Source organism: Cupressus sempervirens, chromosome 11 (genome assembly GCF_028749045.1).
Source record: "Cupressus sempervirens isolate cs-2001-9-10 chromosome 11, ASM2874904v1, whole genome shotgun sequence".
Classification (NCBI taxonomy): domain Eukaryota; kingdom Viridiplantae; phylum Streptophyta; class Pinopsida; order Cupressales; family Cupressaceae; genus Cupressus; species Cupressus sempervirens.
The window spans coordinates 7,867,906-7,885,082 of record NC_143128.1 but is presented as its reverse complement, the minus strand read 5'-3'; the positions used below and the strand labels follow the sequence as shown (position 1 = coordinate 7,885,082).

The window sequence follows — 17,177 nt, the reverse complement described above, 5'->3', positions numbered from 1 at the left end:
TGTTCCAATGTATGTTGTAACAAGTATTAATAGTTACAATTGACAACCACGGTACCAAGATTACACTAAAATTGTAACAAAAGTTCATGTATCACTGGAAAGTTTTAGAAAAGTACCACTCTCCATGGCATGGGTTATTACTATACACAAACCACACGTATTCACATTACAAAAAGAAGCAATTAGCATTGACAAAATCTCTAGAGTGAAATTGCTAAATGTTATTTGGATTCACTCATCGTTCTCTTTCAAGAAATGCTCCAAAATGCACAACAACCCCTACACAATTATAAGAAAAAAAGAGGAAGCTTGATTTCAACAGCTCTCCCTTTAACAAATCAAGTCTCGCATGAAAAACAAGGGGCATCTCCGCTGCTTTTTGGAGAATGCAATGTGGACTTTTGAGTACCTATTTGGAATGCTAGTGGTTCCATGATTCGACAAATCAAAGATTTTGTGTTTTGAAGTCGTCTTGAATTTTCGTTCTTCGGTTGTAGCATTTGGAGATTCGTTGATTGTTGGGATTGTTGGTGAAGTCTTCCGTTGTGATCTTTGTGATCCTTGTATGATGTTGCCATGTGCATTCATACTTGTAAAAAAAAAAATATTTTGCCTTGAATTGAATCCTTATTCCAAGGATCTACGGGCAAGGCATTACATCAAGTTACATGAGTTCAAGTCAATCATGTGGTTATGCATCGTGGAACACTTTTTTTAATTATAATAAATTTAAAGGACAAATAACATCTAATTCATTTATACACTATAAATGAAAATCATATTATGCCTTAATTTTAGAGTTTAACAAAACTTTAGACATTGTTAGAACAATTCCTCCCAACATGTGGATTATACCAAACTTATCAATTCAAATTAAATTTCAAATCATTTATGATAAAAATACCATTAGTTGCGCATTTAGGAATGTGATTCTATCATTTACGGTGTCAGAGGGGGAGGTGGACGATGCCCAAGGAGGATTGAGAAGAAAGAAAATGCATTTACTCTAGTAAAGGATGTGTTAAAACAGAGTGCCACTTCATCTTTGAGTGTGCACTTCGGGTCAATTATACCAATTTTTTATTTTTAAGGAGATAAGACTACATAAAACAACGAGCTTCTTAAAGCATATTCATAACAAACAGGCTCACTTGTGATATTGCTATCAGGATTTAACTATGTGATTTTGAGTCAAACTCATTGACCCTTGTTTCATGAATAGTGATTCAACATGAATCCATCTCTCACGAGAATAAATGGAACACTTAGCACTCATTGGGTCTAGGTGATGCTCACAGGGGTGAAGCATGGGACTTGCTGAAGGTACTTCTCCACTCTGAGCTCGCTTAACTATGGAGTTTCCTCTATGGTTAAACCCAAAAAAAATTGACATTAAAAGAATATGAAAAGAGGGTACTACTACACCCTCGCTTAACTATGGAGTTTCCTCTATGATTAAACCTAAAGCTTGCTGACATTAAAAGAATATAAAAAGAGTCCCGTAGACTGACCGATTTGGAGGAAGAGGAAGAGGTCATTCATTCATTCAATCATAATATGATCCTTAGTAGCCACGAAAATGCACTTCCTTACGAAGGAAAGGACTTAGAATTTTTTTTTGAAAAGTTGGAAAAAACAATGTAAAGGAGGTGCATTTTTGTGGCCGTATAGCCACGGGCTTAAGTATTCGACCTCTTTTGATATACAATTGCTGTTGGGACGTGAGATAAATAATTTATTTAGATATTTGTGCCTAACTTATTGGTCAGTTGATATTTTATTTATCTTCCATATCTTTTCTCAATGGATAGGAGCAACCAGTGACGCAGATGTTTTTCGGTAAAGCTCGCGGCGACATAATTTTCACGATAGCTTGAACACTCACTGGTAACACTATTCTGCAACAAGCTTTTAATTCAATTGGAAAAAATTTCTGGTCTTATGAGTAACGAAAAATTCTATGCAGAATCCTCAAATATGAAGTGGCTATTACAAGCATGCGCCTTTCATCTACGTTATCCGACTCTGCAGTTGCTGAGCCAATTTAAATTTCTTAAATGGAAGCTCTTCTCTATTGCAGATCTCCCAATTTTCACATATACATTAATTTTCCGAGCAATTTACACGAATATTAATTTTTTAAAAATTGGTTTAGGCATTTGGCATGGTTTATTTCATGCGTGTTTGTGGGTTTGTCGAAGTCATTAGTTTCAGTCCCCTAGACTTGTGCTAGAAAATGTATCCATTTATAAATCTGCGTGTCTATATGAATATATCGGCAGGTTGTACCGACATAGTCAAAATAGGAACTCAATGTTAGTCCACACAGTAGTTTTCTGATCTAAGCTGTAAAGAGGTACAGTTATTTGTGCTGCCCTTTCTTGATTTCATGCGTGTTTGTGGGTTTGTCGAAGTCATTAGTTTCAGTCCCCTAGACTTGTGCTAGAAAATGTATCCATTTATAAATCTGCGTGTCTATATGAATATATCGGCAGGTTGTACCGACATAGTCAAAATAGGAACTCAATGTTAGTCCACACAGTAGTTTTCTGATCTAAGCTGTAAAGAGGTACAGTTATTTGTGCTGCCCTTTCTTGATAGGAAAGTTGAAAACTGATTTGACAGACTAGTTAACTTCTTGGAAGGAAGGAGGGCCAGCTTCAATGGTTCAGCCTCAGAGAAATCAGACCAAAGTTTTAACTCTGCTAAGAGATGCATGATTAAGAAAATGTCTGTCCCTCTTTTTTGTTGGTAATAGTTATGTATCTTTGAATTTGCTAAATTCATTGTGTATCATTTCGGGACAACATTTTCAGCAATCATCTACCTAAACTCTTGGTCGTAGTTCCAAATACTTGTGACATGGGCTGAGATGAAATATACCCTTCGATTTTTATGCTACAACCTTGGCATGCTTACTGGATCTATGTGTCATCTTATTGCACTGGGGAGATTTGAACACGGGTTACACTCAAAATTCTGTCCCAATGTGGAAAGCAGAAAATATGTTCAATCTAATGATGATTTACCCTTTGTTATAACTTATAGTCCCACAAGTAAAATTAGAATCTTCTAATAAGAAACCCTTTCAATTCATTCTCAGTCAGGAGGTAGGGGGAGAAGGATTTGTTAATAGTTGGTGCCTTTGAGTTGAGCCGCAAAAAATAAAACTCCAACTTGAAAGTCAACAAGAGATCTAGGAAAGATTTTGTTAGATTCCAAGATGATTCCAGGATTAGGATACATAATGAAAAACAATTAGTGGAAAAAAGAGACGTTTCTTGCAAGTGGTAGAGCAATGATAAAATGTAAGCAGATTTTATTACATAATCTAAATGGCTGTGGACTTGTCCTTTCACACACATACGATTATAAGCTCTAAGATAAGGCCATTTCAATCATATACAAAAAGATAAGATATTTCAAGGTGAGGAGAATAGAGTTCATAATTAAGTGTAGCCTGTAGGTGTTTCCCAAAGAGTGACAGATTTGATTTTATATTTAGATTGTCTATTTAATTCTGAGGTTCTGTGTCTTTGATGATGATTGTTTCAGGTTGCCGATTCTCTTTGCCTGTCGAGTTTGAATTCAGATTCAGCATCGTTGAATTTATGCTGGGGCACTTTTAGCTTCCTTCTACTTCCTGCAAAGATGGAAAAATTGAAGGGTGCATGCATTGGCTTAAGTCCTTATTTTGGGTATGTAGCATAGATGATATGACTGCCTTGTGTTTGCAGTTGCAATCTTCTTTTTTATGATGCTTTTATTTACTCTGCATGCATACTTATGAGACATTGAAGCCTCCAACATTGTCAGGATGAGAACATTGATGAAACTAGAAAACAACATTAAGGAAATTACAATTCATGACGTTTCAGACAGTATTTATCTACCGATGGAAAATAAGCATTTTAGATTGCTTAAACTGTGACAGTTTGTTGGGAGAAAATGACTCAGTCCAGGGCATTGATGGCCAAGGGAAGCTGTTGCCCAAATTGCAGAGCATATTAGACTTGATATACTCAAATAGAGTTAGTTTTTGAAACAGACAATGCAATTTCGCTACAGCAATAGACCTCCTCTTTGGCTAGAAATGGACCAAGGGTCATTCTTATCAATGCAAAGAAGATAGCACGTTCCTCTTCTGCTGTAACTTGGATCCATCAATTAATGTTTTCCTTGACTAGAGCATGGACTTTTGTAATTTACTGAGATAAATATCCTCCGTACAGTTGGGCTGTCCATACAGAACTTATATATGGTACTCTCCTTAGGAGTGTTTAATACCACTTGTGATACAGCAAGCACTCCTCACAGCCGTACAATTTCTGCACTCACCTGTATGTTCTTCCCTTGTGTGGCCAACCAGTACGATACCAACATGATCGTAATGTATCTGAGGGTAATGTACTTGATAGCAATGTATCTGACGGTAATTACCCTTCGACACCTTTGACACTTGGCTAGTGACACTTCCACACACTTCCACTGTACCATAAAACACCTACCCAGACCCTACAACACCCTTCCGCTCCCTTTATAACCCTTATACTGGACTTCCGGAAGATAGAATCTTTGGATCATTGCAAGAAGATATTATTAATTTAAGATCGAACCACTGTTATAAGGCAGTAATCGCTAAAGTAGGAATGATTAAGAATAAACAGAAAGTATGTTCAAATATACCAAATTTTGCAAAGGGCATACAGAGAAGCAAAATATGGTGAGGAGTGACTCCCATCAAAATTGTGAAGTGCCAGATTAGGGAGGATCTTGTACCTCTGAAACAGCAGACAGTCTTGAACTCCAATTGAAATTTGCAAATGCATAAGAAATATAAAACTCCAGTGTGGTTACCTACAATGCCACACATGACCTTTTAAAAGGGCTCTAGGAAGTTTCTCGAAGGGTTTACAAATAGGACAACAATTTTATTTTATAATTAAATTAATAAATTAAAGGATCCTTAGGATATTATTAAATTTGGTACCACCTAATCAATTAATTTAATTAAACATTGAAATATTTGGGAACGTTACAGTCCTTCCAGCCCAAGAATTACTTGCCCTCAAGCAGTTGCAAAATCGGATGCTCCTCACATCCCATGTAGCATCTTCGATCAACGGATCCTTCCAGCAGATTAGGTACTCCTTGATGGCGTGTGACCTCAACTTCCTCTCTTTGGCATTGATGATATTTGCAGGCTTTGATGCAAGTTTTTCCTCTTCGCAAATATGTGGGAATTCTGTGGAAACCATGACACGCTAACCAACTTCCTTCTTGAGGCATGAAATGTGAAAGACATGAATTCAGCTTCCTTCTAGAAACTCCAACTTGTAGGCAACTTCTCCCACTCTTCCTACCACTTTGTATGGTCTATACAAGTGAGGCTTTAGCTTCTTGACACCACTTTTCTTCAAGGAAGCCTATCTGTATGGATGTAGTCGAAGGTAGACCGAATCTCCTACTTCAAAACTTTGCTCAACCCTGTGGCTATTGGCATGTTACAAGCTAGGGTTGTCATTGCACCAAAAGATCGACGTGTCAATGCCCGATACAACCACTAGACTTATAGAACATAGGAGGCGGTTAAGCCATGTCACGAATCCTGAAGGGGAACATTGGCAGTTAGTCCAACAATCCCCGCCTCGGCATTACCCGAGGAGATTCGAACTTGTGACCAAGCTCTGATACCACTTGTTACAAGCTAGGGTTGTCATTGCACCAAAAGATCGACCTTTCAATGCTCGATACAACCACTAGACTTATAGAACACAGGAGGTGGTTAAGCCATGTCACAAACCCCAAAGGGGAATGTTGGCAATTAGTCCAACATGGCATACATTTTCTATTGATTATGAGCGAGTGTGCCTTTGAGATTATGAAGGATAGCCAAGCTCTCTTGCAACCAGTCCTTAGCTCTTAATGCACGATTGTCGCCTAATGTGAGATCCACAAATGAGAAAGCTTCATAATCATATACTGTCTTAAATGGTGACATACCTATTGACATATGGTAGGTGGTGTTGTAACAATGCTCTCCTAAATGAAGCCAACATACGTTCTGTTGTGCTACAACATAGTTTCTTAATATATCCCTCCAACCACTTCTTCACAGTCTTTGTCTGACCATCTGTCAATAGGTGATAGCTTGTACTCGGTGACAACTCCATACTTGCCAAGCGAAAAAGTTCCATCCAGAAAGTGCGTAGGAAATGGCTATCCTTATCACTGACTATGTTTCAAGGAAGGTCATGTAAGTGGAACACCTCTTGGAAGAACACTCTGCCATCTAAGTTGCCTGGAATTTGGTGGAAATGGCAAAGAAATGGGTATATTTGGTCAAACAGTTCACCATGACATAAATGTAATCCTTTTTTTTGCACTCTGCGAAGTCTAGTGATGAAGTCCATTGAGATGCTTTTAAATTTGAGACCAAGTATTGGCGAAGGCTGAAGTAACCCCATAGGCAAAATACAGTACTATATTGGAAAGTGGCACATTCACTCACGTATTGTAGGACATCATCTTTGATGGGTGCCTTGCCAAGGGTGAATCATGAATATCCCTCAAAATATTCTCCTTCATCTTTGATTGGGATATCAAATAGATTTTGTCCTTGTACTAGATGATATCATCAACTACCTTGTACTTGTCATCTTGTATTTTTCCATCCATCAATTGGCATGCAAAGGTGTTCTTGGAGTACTCGACCAACAAATGGGCCTTCCAATTTGCTAAAATCTGTGACATTGAGCATATGGAAGGTCTCCTTGATAGTGCATCTGCCACCACTTATTCTTCCCCTTCACAAACTCAGTGTCAAAATCATAAGCCTAGATTTTGCTCACCCATTTCAATTGTTGCTCGTTTAAGTCCTACTCTAGGAAATATCTTAGATTGTTGTTGTCTATCTGCAAAACAAATTTTTAGTGTTCCATAGGGACACGTCCCCCATGATTTTGGGCTCGTACCCGTCCCGAGGACGAAACGGGGATGGATTTTTGCCATCCCCTTTTTGCCAAATTCGGAAATGTTCTTGAAACGGACACATTTTTGAGTAAGGAACTTGGGGATGGCTAGCAGTATCGGGACGGCAAAGCCGTCCCCCAACTGTCCCCGAAACTTTTGGCTGTCCCCTCCAGCTGTCCCCAAAACTACTAGCCGTCCCCTTTTTTTCCAGCTAGTCGAGTAAAGGCAAACCACTAAATTTTTGCTTTTTGTGCAGGTTGTAGTTGTCTTAAAGACATAATAAAAATATGCAAACCATATTTGATCCATTAAAACACTAAAACACTAACTCTTCTACTCATTTTAAGATTTGACGTACTTGCTAAGAGGAAGAAGAAAAACATAGAGCAACAACAATGAGGAAAGATTGCCATTAGTATTTACTACTTACTATTTTAGTTGGACTTCTCTTTATTCCATTCTGATTTCATGCATGATACTTCGAGCCTTTAGGCATTTTAATTTTTGCTACATATGTATGTGATATTGTTATAATGGAGGTACTTGGTATTTGTCATTCGATAATTTTCCATGTATTGATCTTCTAAAATGTCTCTGGTGAATGATTTATCAATGTTATGATATACATACTTGAATTCTATCTCTCTATATAAAAAATCCCCCATGTTTTTAATCGCTGTCCCCTGAGGTCTCGTCCCCTAAATTTTGGCTTTGACCCATCCCCGTAATGGAAATACATCCCCAGCCCCTAAAACGTCCCCATCCTAGAAACTCCATGGAACTCCAACAAGGTATTGCCAAAACTTGGCCAATGTGATGTGTGCATAATAGTGAGCATCTCTTTATAATAGATTGAGTGACCTCCAGGATTTTTTGACTGTCGAATGCGATGGGGTGACAATCTTGCATTAACATTGCTCCAGTGCCTTCTCTTGACGCATTATACTCCAAAGTGAAGGGTTAAGTAAAGTCTAGTAATGCTAGGACTAGATACATACTCATGACTTCCTTCAATCTATCACAGGCGTTTTGTGCATACTCATCCCAATGTAAAGCTCCTCTCTTTGTCAAGTCTATCTGTGGTGCTCCTAGCTGTGAAACCCTTTCACAGATCTTCTAGAGTAACTGCACTGTCCAAAGAATCCACGCAACTAGGTGAGTAATTTGGGTGTGGGCCAATAAAAAATTGACTGAATTTTCTCTTGATGCACCTAAACCCCTCGAGCATAGATGGTATGACCCAAGTATAGATCTTTATTAGATAGCAAGTGTGACTCCATGATTCCTAATGCCTTGTCTAAATGCCTTGGATGATCCTCCCATGTCTTTTTGTATATAAGTATCTCGCCAAAGAGCACCAACAAAAACATACATAACTGATTGTTAAAGATGTGATTCATGTAGGATTGGAAGGTGCTTGGTGCATCGGTCAACCCAAATGACATGACCAAGAACTCATAGTGTCTATAGTGGCAACAAAATGCTTTCTTTTGGACATCTTGCTCCCTCGTGGATATAGTGGTATTCTGGAGTGAAGATCGATTTTGGAGAAGTAGACTACATCATGTAGTTCATCCAACAACTCATCGATCCTAGGAATGAGGTATCTATTCTTGATGGTTTTCTTGTTCAATGCATGGTAGTCGACACACATTTGAAGGGTTTCATCCTTCTTCTTTGCTAACACTACTAATGACGCAAAGGGATTGGAGCTGGGTTTGATTTATCCTTTGTCAAGGAGCTCCTGGATCGTCTTCTCTAACTCTTCTTTGAACTTTTTGGGATGACAATAGGGCGTAGTGATAACAAGCTTGGCACCCTCCTCCAACTCAATGATGTAGTCAAAACCTCTATGTGGGGATATACTATGTGAGATATCTGCAAAAACCAACTTGTCCATATCCAATGCCACATGAAGCTCGGCATCCGAGTAGTAGGTTTGTCGTCCACTCCAATGTTTGGTCAAGACCAAACATTGTGCACGAACAATCATGTGTTAGTGTGTAGTTCCTCGTGGTGGTCAGACATGATGAGGCTGTTTGGACAACACATGATGTAGATGTGGATTGAAAGACATCAGGCCAAGACCAAAAAACAACAAACAGCAAAAAGAAACAGCGTAATTTACTTTCACAAGTGGATGGCCAAAACAAAAAGATGTTTCTAAATCCGTTCCTCGGTCTCATCTTGCCAATTTTCCTTGTAATTGGCATAATCCGTAACACTTCAATACATGGCGAAAGGAAAAAAATATCTCAACCTATACACTTTCAGTCATGACTTAAAAAGTGGCCCCTAACAACGACTACAAAATAGGAACTCGTCACATGGTTAGAACATCAAAAAATCCCTGTTGTGAACAAAATTCTTAGGCTTGCGGGATCAGAAATCATAAGACAACATTACAACACTTTTGCACATGGCTAGGTGAGGGATATTACTGTCTTCCCTTCACAAGATTGCTGGTCTACTAGCTATCTCAAGTTAGGAGGCTGCAAAATTTCTTCCCTTCCCAAGTTGCATCCTTAACTGGTAGATCTTTCCATTTGATCAAATATTTGCTGAATACTTTATTTCTAAGTTTCTTTTCTCTCCAATCTGCAATACCCTTGGGAACAACACCAATTTTTCCTTCTTCATCAAGAGGAGGAAAGTTCTTGAGGCACTTCAACCTGTTGTTCCAATGCCTTCTTGAGACATGAAACATAGAAAACATTGTGAATTTTATTGTTATCCAAAAGTTCCAATTCATAAGCCACTTCACCAATTCACATTACTACTTTGCAAGGTCCGTAAAAATGCGGCTTAAGTTTTTCTGCTCCACTTTTGTTTAAGAAGATTGTCATTATGGTTGTGGATGTAGGAAGACTGTCAAAAGAGCTCTCAATTTTGTGCCTATCGGCATAAATTTTCTAATGGTTTTGTGCATGTCGCATATTTTTCTTCAATGCCTTGAGAATATCTTGATCGGTTTGCATAGTCTCCTTGGCTTGTAGAACCTTACTATCATTGAAGGCCAAATCAACGAATGACTATGCATCATAATTGTATAAAGTTCAGAATGGAGACATAGCAATTGACATGTGATAGGTGGTATTGCAACAATACTCACCTAGATACAACCATCTGATCCAAGTATGTTGCTCTCCCCAAACATAGTTTTGCAGAGTTCCCTCAATCCATTTATTCAGTATATCCATTTGACCATCGGTTTGAGGATGGTAGCTTGTACTTGGATTCAATTCTGCTCCCCCTAATCGAAGCAACTCCTGCCAAAACATGCTTAAGAATTTTCTATCATGATCACTGACAATCATTTTGGAGAGTCCATGCAGCCCAAAAATTTCTTTGAAAAATAACTCTGCTACTTGATCTGTAGAGTAATCTATGGAAATAGAAAAGAATTGGGCATATTTTGTGAGCCTATCAACAACTACAAAAATGCAATCCTTTCCTTAGACCCAAGGCAGCCCTGTGATAAAATCCATGGATATAACTTCCCTTTTTTGTTCTGGTGTTGGCAATGGTTGTAGAAGACCTGTAGGATAAGAGTGCTCGGCTTTATTTTGTTGACAAGATAGGCATTCTCGGATGTACTGCAAAACATCATCTTTCAAACCCTTCCAAGTAAATCTTGTACATAACTGTTAGTATGTTCTAAAAAACCAGGGTTTCGTGCCAAAGGAGTATCAGGCATTGGTTTCAAAATTTTAAATATCAGATTAGACCTTGGTACAAGATGGATTCTGCTATTGTAAAAAACACATCATTTATTACAAAATATCTATTATCATGCACTCTACTGTCAATTAAATCACAAGCAAAGGTGTTTTTGGTGTATTCAGACAGCAATTGAGATTTCCAATCAGCTGAAATCTCAGTAAGGGAGCAAAGGGCAGGTCCTTTGGAAAGAGCATCAACGATGATATTATTCTTTCCTTTGATATATTCCACATCAAGGTCATATGACTGAATCTTACTAACCTGCTTTTGTTGCTGATCATTAAGATCTTTCTGCCTAAGACTGTTATGATTAGTCCTCACCACAGACTTACTCCCTACCAAATAGTGTCTGAATTTAGCTAGCACATGGATATTTGCTAGCATCTCTCTGCCATGGGTAGAATACATCCTCTCGGTATTTTTCAACTCCATACTCTCAAATGCAATCGGATGTCAATTTTGCATTAGAAATGCACCAACTTCCTAACCTGATGCATCACACTCTAAGATAAAAGGCTGTGTAAAAGTCGGCAATGCTAACACTGGCCACAAGTTCATGACTTCCTTGAGCTTGTTAAACACCGTTTGCACTTCCTTAGACCAATGAAAAGCACCTTTCATGGTGAGGTTTATTAATGATGAAGGCAACTATGAGAAACCTCTTATAGTAAGAGCACAAACCCAAAAAGCCCCGCAACTCCAAGATGTTCTTTGGTGGCAGCCAATTCAGAATTGCTTGTATATTTTTCTGATGCACCTTTACACCATTAACTTAATCACATATCCTAAGTTAAAGAACTTCAGTCATTCCAAATTCACATTTTGAAGCTTTTGCAAATAGTGATTGTGACTCTATGATACCCAAAACTACAAAAGAAGTTTGGAACTACAACTAATGTGATCCATCTCTCTAAGTTCTTGATGGTTTATTAAATCTCCTCCATGAAGTGGCATGGGTGCCTATAGGGTGAGATGATAACTGGTTTTGCAGCTTCTTCATTTTTAATAACATGTTCAAATCTTCAAGTTCAATAATATGTTCAAAACTGTTGATGTGAGTTTTTTTCCACTGCAACATGCATAATCAAATACTTGATGTTTGAAGGAGAAACACCAAACGCTCAACCTTCTCTTCATATAAGGTCATCTCTCATGCTAAGTTTGCAAAGTAAAATAATGAAATAACTTCAAGGTTCCTTCTTAGTTGTGGACTTCACTTAGTTTTATGATGTGATATGTTGGTTATCACAAAGGGACTTACACTATTCATTCAATGAATATCAACTCTTGCACTTCTAAGATTTGGCTCTACAATGTGCAATGAAAATATAGCTTCTAATTTTCCAATTTTCACGTCAATTCGAACCTAAGCTTCTAACTTCAATTTCTACTTCTACTTATAACTATGAATGCAAGGAATTATGGATGGACTTGGAGTCTACTAGATGCAATCTCACCAGTAGCTCCACCCACCTAGTGCAAGCTTCTAAGGAATACACAAATGATTTTCACATTGATATACTCTCTCCAATCCCATCATTTGGATGCAAACCAAAGATTGAACATCAATTGAAGTTAATTGTTTTCATCAGCTTACCACACAAGGTTCCCTTACCATCGGCAAGAGGCTAGTGGCCCAGATTTGATCAAGTCATACAAATATGAAGAGCACTCGAATATACTGAGAGGGGGGTTGGGGGGTGGTGAATCAGTATATTAACAATTTTTGCCAATTTTAAAATCTTTATCCGAATAATTATTTTAGATACTGAAATCAACAATCATGCACTTGAACACAATAACACAATTTTTCGTGGAAACCCAATTCTTGGAGAAAACCACGGCAATTTAAATGCTTTTATATAACTTTGAATCTTTTACAATATGTTTATAGGCTCCAACATACAAGAGGCTCCAACCTCATTATGCGAGCACCTATCCACTGGAAGCTCCAACTCCCACAGTTTGCAGACTCCGACCCATTGGAAGCACCTACTCCCACTTCCGATATGAACTCTGAAATTCCACCTTTACATGGGTGCTTGCTCAACCTGGTGATGGGTATAATATGTTCTCCAATCTGAAAATATAATTTTTCTTTTGTGTCAGCCTTTGATTCTGCAAATATAAACTCATCTTCTATATTCCTCTTCATTTATATTCTGATAAATAAACATCAGAGTAAAAATTCTGAATATAGATTTCTTATTTTATTCCTTTACTTCCCTTTTCTCTTACTGCTGACTTGAATTTAGAATGATTTTCTCTGCCTTTTTATATCTTTCTCATTAACAGTTGTGTCTTTTTAATATGAAGTATTGCATTTTTCTATTAAATTAAAATCATACCTCTTGACTTGGAAATAATTTTATTATAATCATAACTTGATTTATATCTTAGTTGTATTTTATGGCACTTTACGCATTTTATATTAATTTAAATCTTTTACTGCATAAACACTCAAAATATTATTTTATATTCCAATGTTTATATAGATCATCCTGATGGCTTTTGTGGACGCTCTTTTCTGTTACAAGAATTCCTGCCTTAATATTTATTTTGCCCGTCACAAATACAAAGGTCTTGTTATTGATTACCATTGATTCAACCATGATATGCCACTGAGTCAACCATTTGTTTACTCACAGATTCTATGTTGTCGTTGAGCATTGATCAAATATGATTTGGATGATTTTGATTGTTTCTTCCACATTCAAACACTCTTCACCCGATCATCATGCGCATAACCCAACTCTTGCAACAGATGTTAACGTGTTGCGATAAGTATTTGCTTTGTCACCACCGTGGGATCATCTGCCAATCTTCTATGTCTCGACTTCTTGACTACGGGCTTCCTATGTTGTCTGGCTGATTATACATCTTCAGACAGTCTTAGTATGTCCGTATTCCTTTGTCAACGACTCTGCAGATTTACCGTTGCAAATTATTCTTGTCGTATTTTTAGAGTGAGTACATATCACCATTATATCTGGATTTTTACGAATCTGTCACGATGGCTCCATTATCATGGCTTTCTCCTGCCGCAAATGAGAAAGAGTTCTTCTGCCATCTTATCGGGCTTCTCAAATTTATCGGACTTTGTCTTTTTATATGCTGACTCATCTTCTAAACTTCCATCGTAAGACATCTTTGCCCATTAATTTGCATATCAATAGTACCGCCTTTACAAATGATTTCTGCCGTATCTATGTTTGGCATAAATGTTCTTCTTTGCAATAATCCTGCTGAAGACATCCAGTCATTTGTATCTTCCAATGGCTGATGCATTTGATAATTATTTCTGATTAAAAAAATTTCTTTCTCCACTATCGAATATGGTTAAGAAAATTTCGTTCTCTGTTTCATTAGAACTGTCTACACTTCCTTTCATTTGCAGTCTTCTGTATCTCTGTTTATATATATATTTCATTCTGTTCAAATGACATGAACAAAATATAATAATTTTTTAATATATGTTATCATTTTGGTGCTCGTGTAAGTCTTAGAGTGCTATGTCGTAGGTATTCCTGCCCAATCATTTCATTTTCCCTTCATTGCTGCATACATAATTTCTGCCGTATACCATCTTACGGCTTTCTCTCTTTTCAACTCTAGTGTATATGCTTGGTACAACTTGCTTCATATTTGTTTTTGAGATCTTTGTCTCTATTTAGGCATGCTACATAGGTGTGATTATAATGAGTAGGCTATTTTGTTAATGCATCAATCTTTGTCATGAATGACAACTTCTTCTTTGTTTCTCTAACATCAATGGCAACAACTCCATCAAAGTAGACATCCACAACAACTTCCATTCAACTAAACCACTTCAACATGAAAAAAAATCTACTCCAAGTGAAAGATTGAGGAAACCATGCAATACTAAAAAGCAATATTAAGTAATCCACCATAAAGAACCAACAATGAATTATCAAATACTTTGACAAGCATTATAGCAACAATTTAGTCAAGTCTCTCCCTTGACTAGCCTAATCTAATCTCCTAGCTGTCTACTACCTTCAATCTCTAAGCTAATCTTATAAGCTCCCCTTAATCTCATTTAATGAATTACAAATGAGAAGGCCTTGGCCTTTTATAGTTGCTCAATTACAATGAAGGGCCAAGATTGATTGAAGATTAAGGGCTGAGATTTCACCCCACAAACCCTGATTAGGGTTGCCAAACTTACAACCAATTACATGAAGGCACCAATTCATGGGCCAATAAGAAAATTACAATGGTTCTTCCAACCAATGAGAAAATAGGACACTTAGCATGATTTGATTCACACTGCCTAAAATTGAAATTTTCTTATTGGAGGAGACAACCAATTGCCATCTCATCATCCTTCGGAATTTCCTCATGGAATTGACTTGAATTGCTTGTATCTTTGTGAATCTATGAACTTGATCTCCCTTGATTTTCCTTGGATATGTCCTCATGTAGCTGGATCCTCTTTGCTTTCCTAAGTTTCCTCTTGATTCCGACTTGAGTTTGTGGGTTGATAGCTTGAAAATGAATCCTTCCTTCTCACTTCAGTCCTCAGGATTAAGCTATCTCCTTGTTGTATCCGCTTGAAGCCTTGATGCCTTGACCATCGCCTTGCGCGCTATCTTCTTCTTCTTGAATTTTCCTTGCAAAACAAAGGAGAAAAGCATTAAACTTGTGAAAAAAATCTGATTGTTTCATCGATAATAAACAAAATTCATCCCAACTTAAAACCAACCATTTTGCAAACCGGAGGCAAAGTTTTATCTCATCACAATCCAAAACCATTTATTATTATTATTTTCATCTTTTATTTCTAATTTTCGTCACTTTCTTTCTCAATTTTTTTTTCTAATTTAATTGAGGAGAGTTAGGATGGTTTTGGCAATTAACAAATGATGATAATTGGCCGGGGAAATTTCCCTGAGAAGGAAATTTCTGAAGATGCAAAATTTCCCCAAGACATGGTTTTCTTAAAATTTCCTTGTTTGAACGTTTGTTGGCGATTCCTTGCTCTACTTTTGCTTGATTCACTCGACTTGAAATTGAAATTTTCTAATTCGAGGAGACAACCAATTGCCATCTGATCTTCCTTTGGAATTGACTTCAATTGCTTGTAGCTTTGTAAACCTATGAACTTGATCTCCCTTGATTTTCCTTGGATATGTCCTCATGTAGCTGGATCCTCATTGCTTTCCTAAATTTACTCTTGATTCTGACTTGAGTTTGTGGGTTGATAGCTTGAACTTGAATCCTTCCTTCTCACTTGAGTAGTCGGGATTAAGCTATCTCCTTGTTGTATTCGCTTGAAGTCTTGATGCCTTGATTATCGCCTTGCCCTCTAGCTTCTTCTTCTTGAATTTGCCTTGCAAAACAAAGGAGAAAAGCATTAAACTTGTGAAAAAAATATGAAAGTAAAATCACATCGATAATAAACAAAATTCATCCCAATTTAAAACCAACCATTTTGCAAACTTGAGGCAAAGTTTTATCTCATCACAATCCAAAACTATTTATCATTATTATTTTCATCTTTTATTTCTAATTTTCATCACTTTCTCTCTCAATATAATTTTTATACAATTTAATTGAGGAGAGGTAGGATGGTTTTGGCAATTAACGAAGGATGATAGTTCACTGGGGAAATTTCCAAAAATGCAAAATTTCCCCATGAGGGAAATTTTTGAAGATGCAAAATTTCCCCAAGACATGGTGTTCTTTGAATTTGTTCATTTGAATGTTTGTTGGCAATTCCTTTCTCTACTCTTGTTCATGGTGTTGGCCTCATGCCATAAATCGACCTTCTACTGCCTTAGGGGGTGGTAAAACTTGGGAGATTCAATGTGGGGAAATTTTCCAAGAGAAAAATTTCCTTTGGAAAATTACCAATTTCTTCCCCTCATTGTTGTAATATTGCAATGCTCAATTTACCACTAAATAAAGGCCTCCTAAAGCGTTTTCACTTCATTTTACCCAAAGGGGGAGTCTTGAGATTTTTGGGAGAATGAAGAGGTGGGGAAATTTCCAAAGATGCGAAATTTCCCCAAGAGGGAAAATTCCGAAGATGCAGAATTTCCCCAAGCCCTAGTTCTCTCATAAACTTCGTCAAACACGTAAATCCTTATCTCCTGGAATAAAATTCAACACCACTTGGACTTAGGCTATGAAATTTCCTTTAAGTGGCATCAAAATGCTTGCACAAACCCCAGGCAGAAATTGCTTCCCAACAAGCTGAAATTGTTCAAACTCATCCAAGACTTGGAGACTTGAAAAAAATGGTGCCAACCAAAACTGCCTAAGACAAAGACTCCTATCTTCCAAAGCAAAAGAGGGGGTTCCCATTTGCAATGGGGTGATGGTGTGAAAATCACACAAGAAAACCCCCAATTTGTTGGATGACCAGGAGGGATATCTCCAAACATTGTACTATGCTTATCCAACATCGTCTAGATATTAGGTGGATAATGTGTTTGACTGCTGGAAGAAGATTTGAT

The 17,177-nt window shown here is 37.4% G+C and overlaps 1 protein-coding gene across 5 annotated transcripts in view; it reads left to right on the top strand.

Moving 5' to 3' along the window:
- The first annotated feature begins 1,809 nt into the window (after positions 1-1,809).
- The window catches only part of LOC149527960 (uncharacterized), a 52,217-nt gene continuing 36,849 nt past the window's right edge, over positions 1,810-17,177 (top strand). For 2 of the 5 annotated variants that reach the window (XM_089811911.1, XM_089811909.1), the window contains exons 1-2: positions 1,810-1,887; positions 3,556-3,698. In XM_089811911.1, the coding sequence (XP_089668037.1) occupies positions 3,652-3,698 (47 nt within the window). In that variant the 5' untranslated portion in view covers positions 1,810-1,887; positions 3,556-3,651. Of the gene's footprint in view, positions 1,888-1,966; positions 3,699-17,177 lie in introns of those variants that run through there. The other 3 variants (XM_089811908.1, XM_089811910.1, XM_089811913.1) reach the window with 3 other exon arrangements.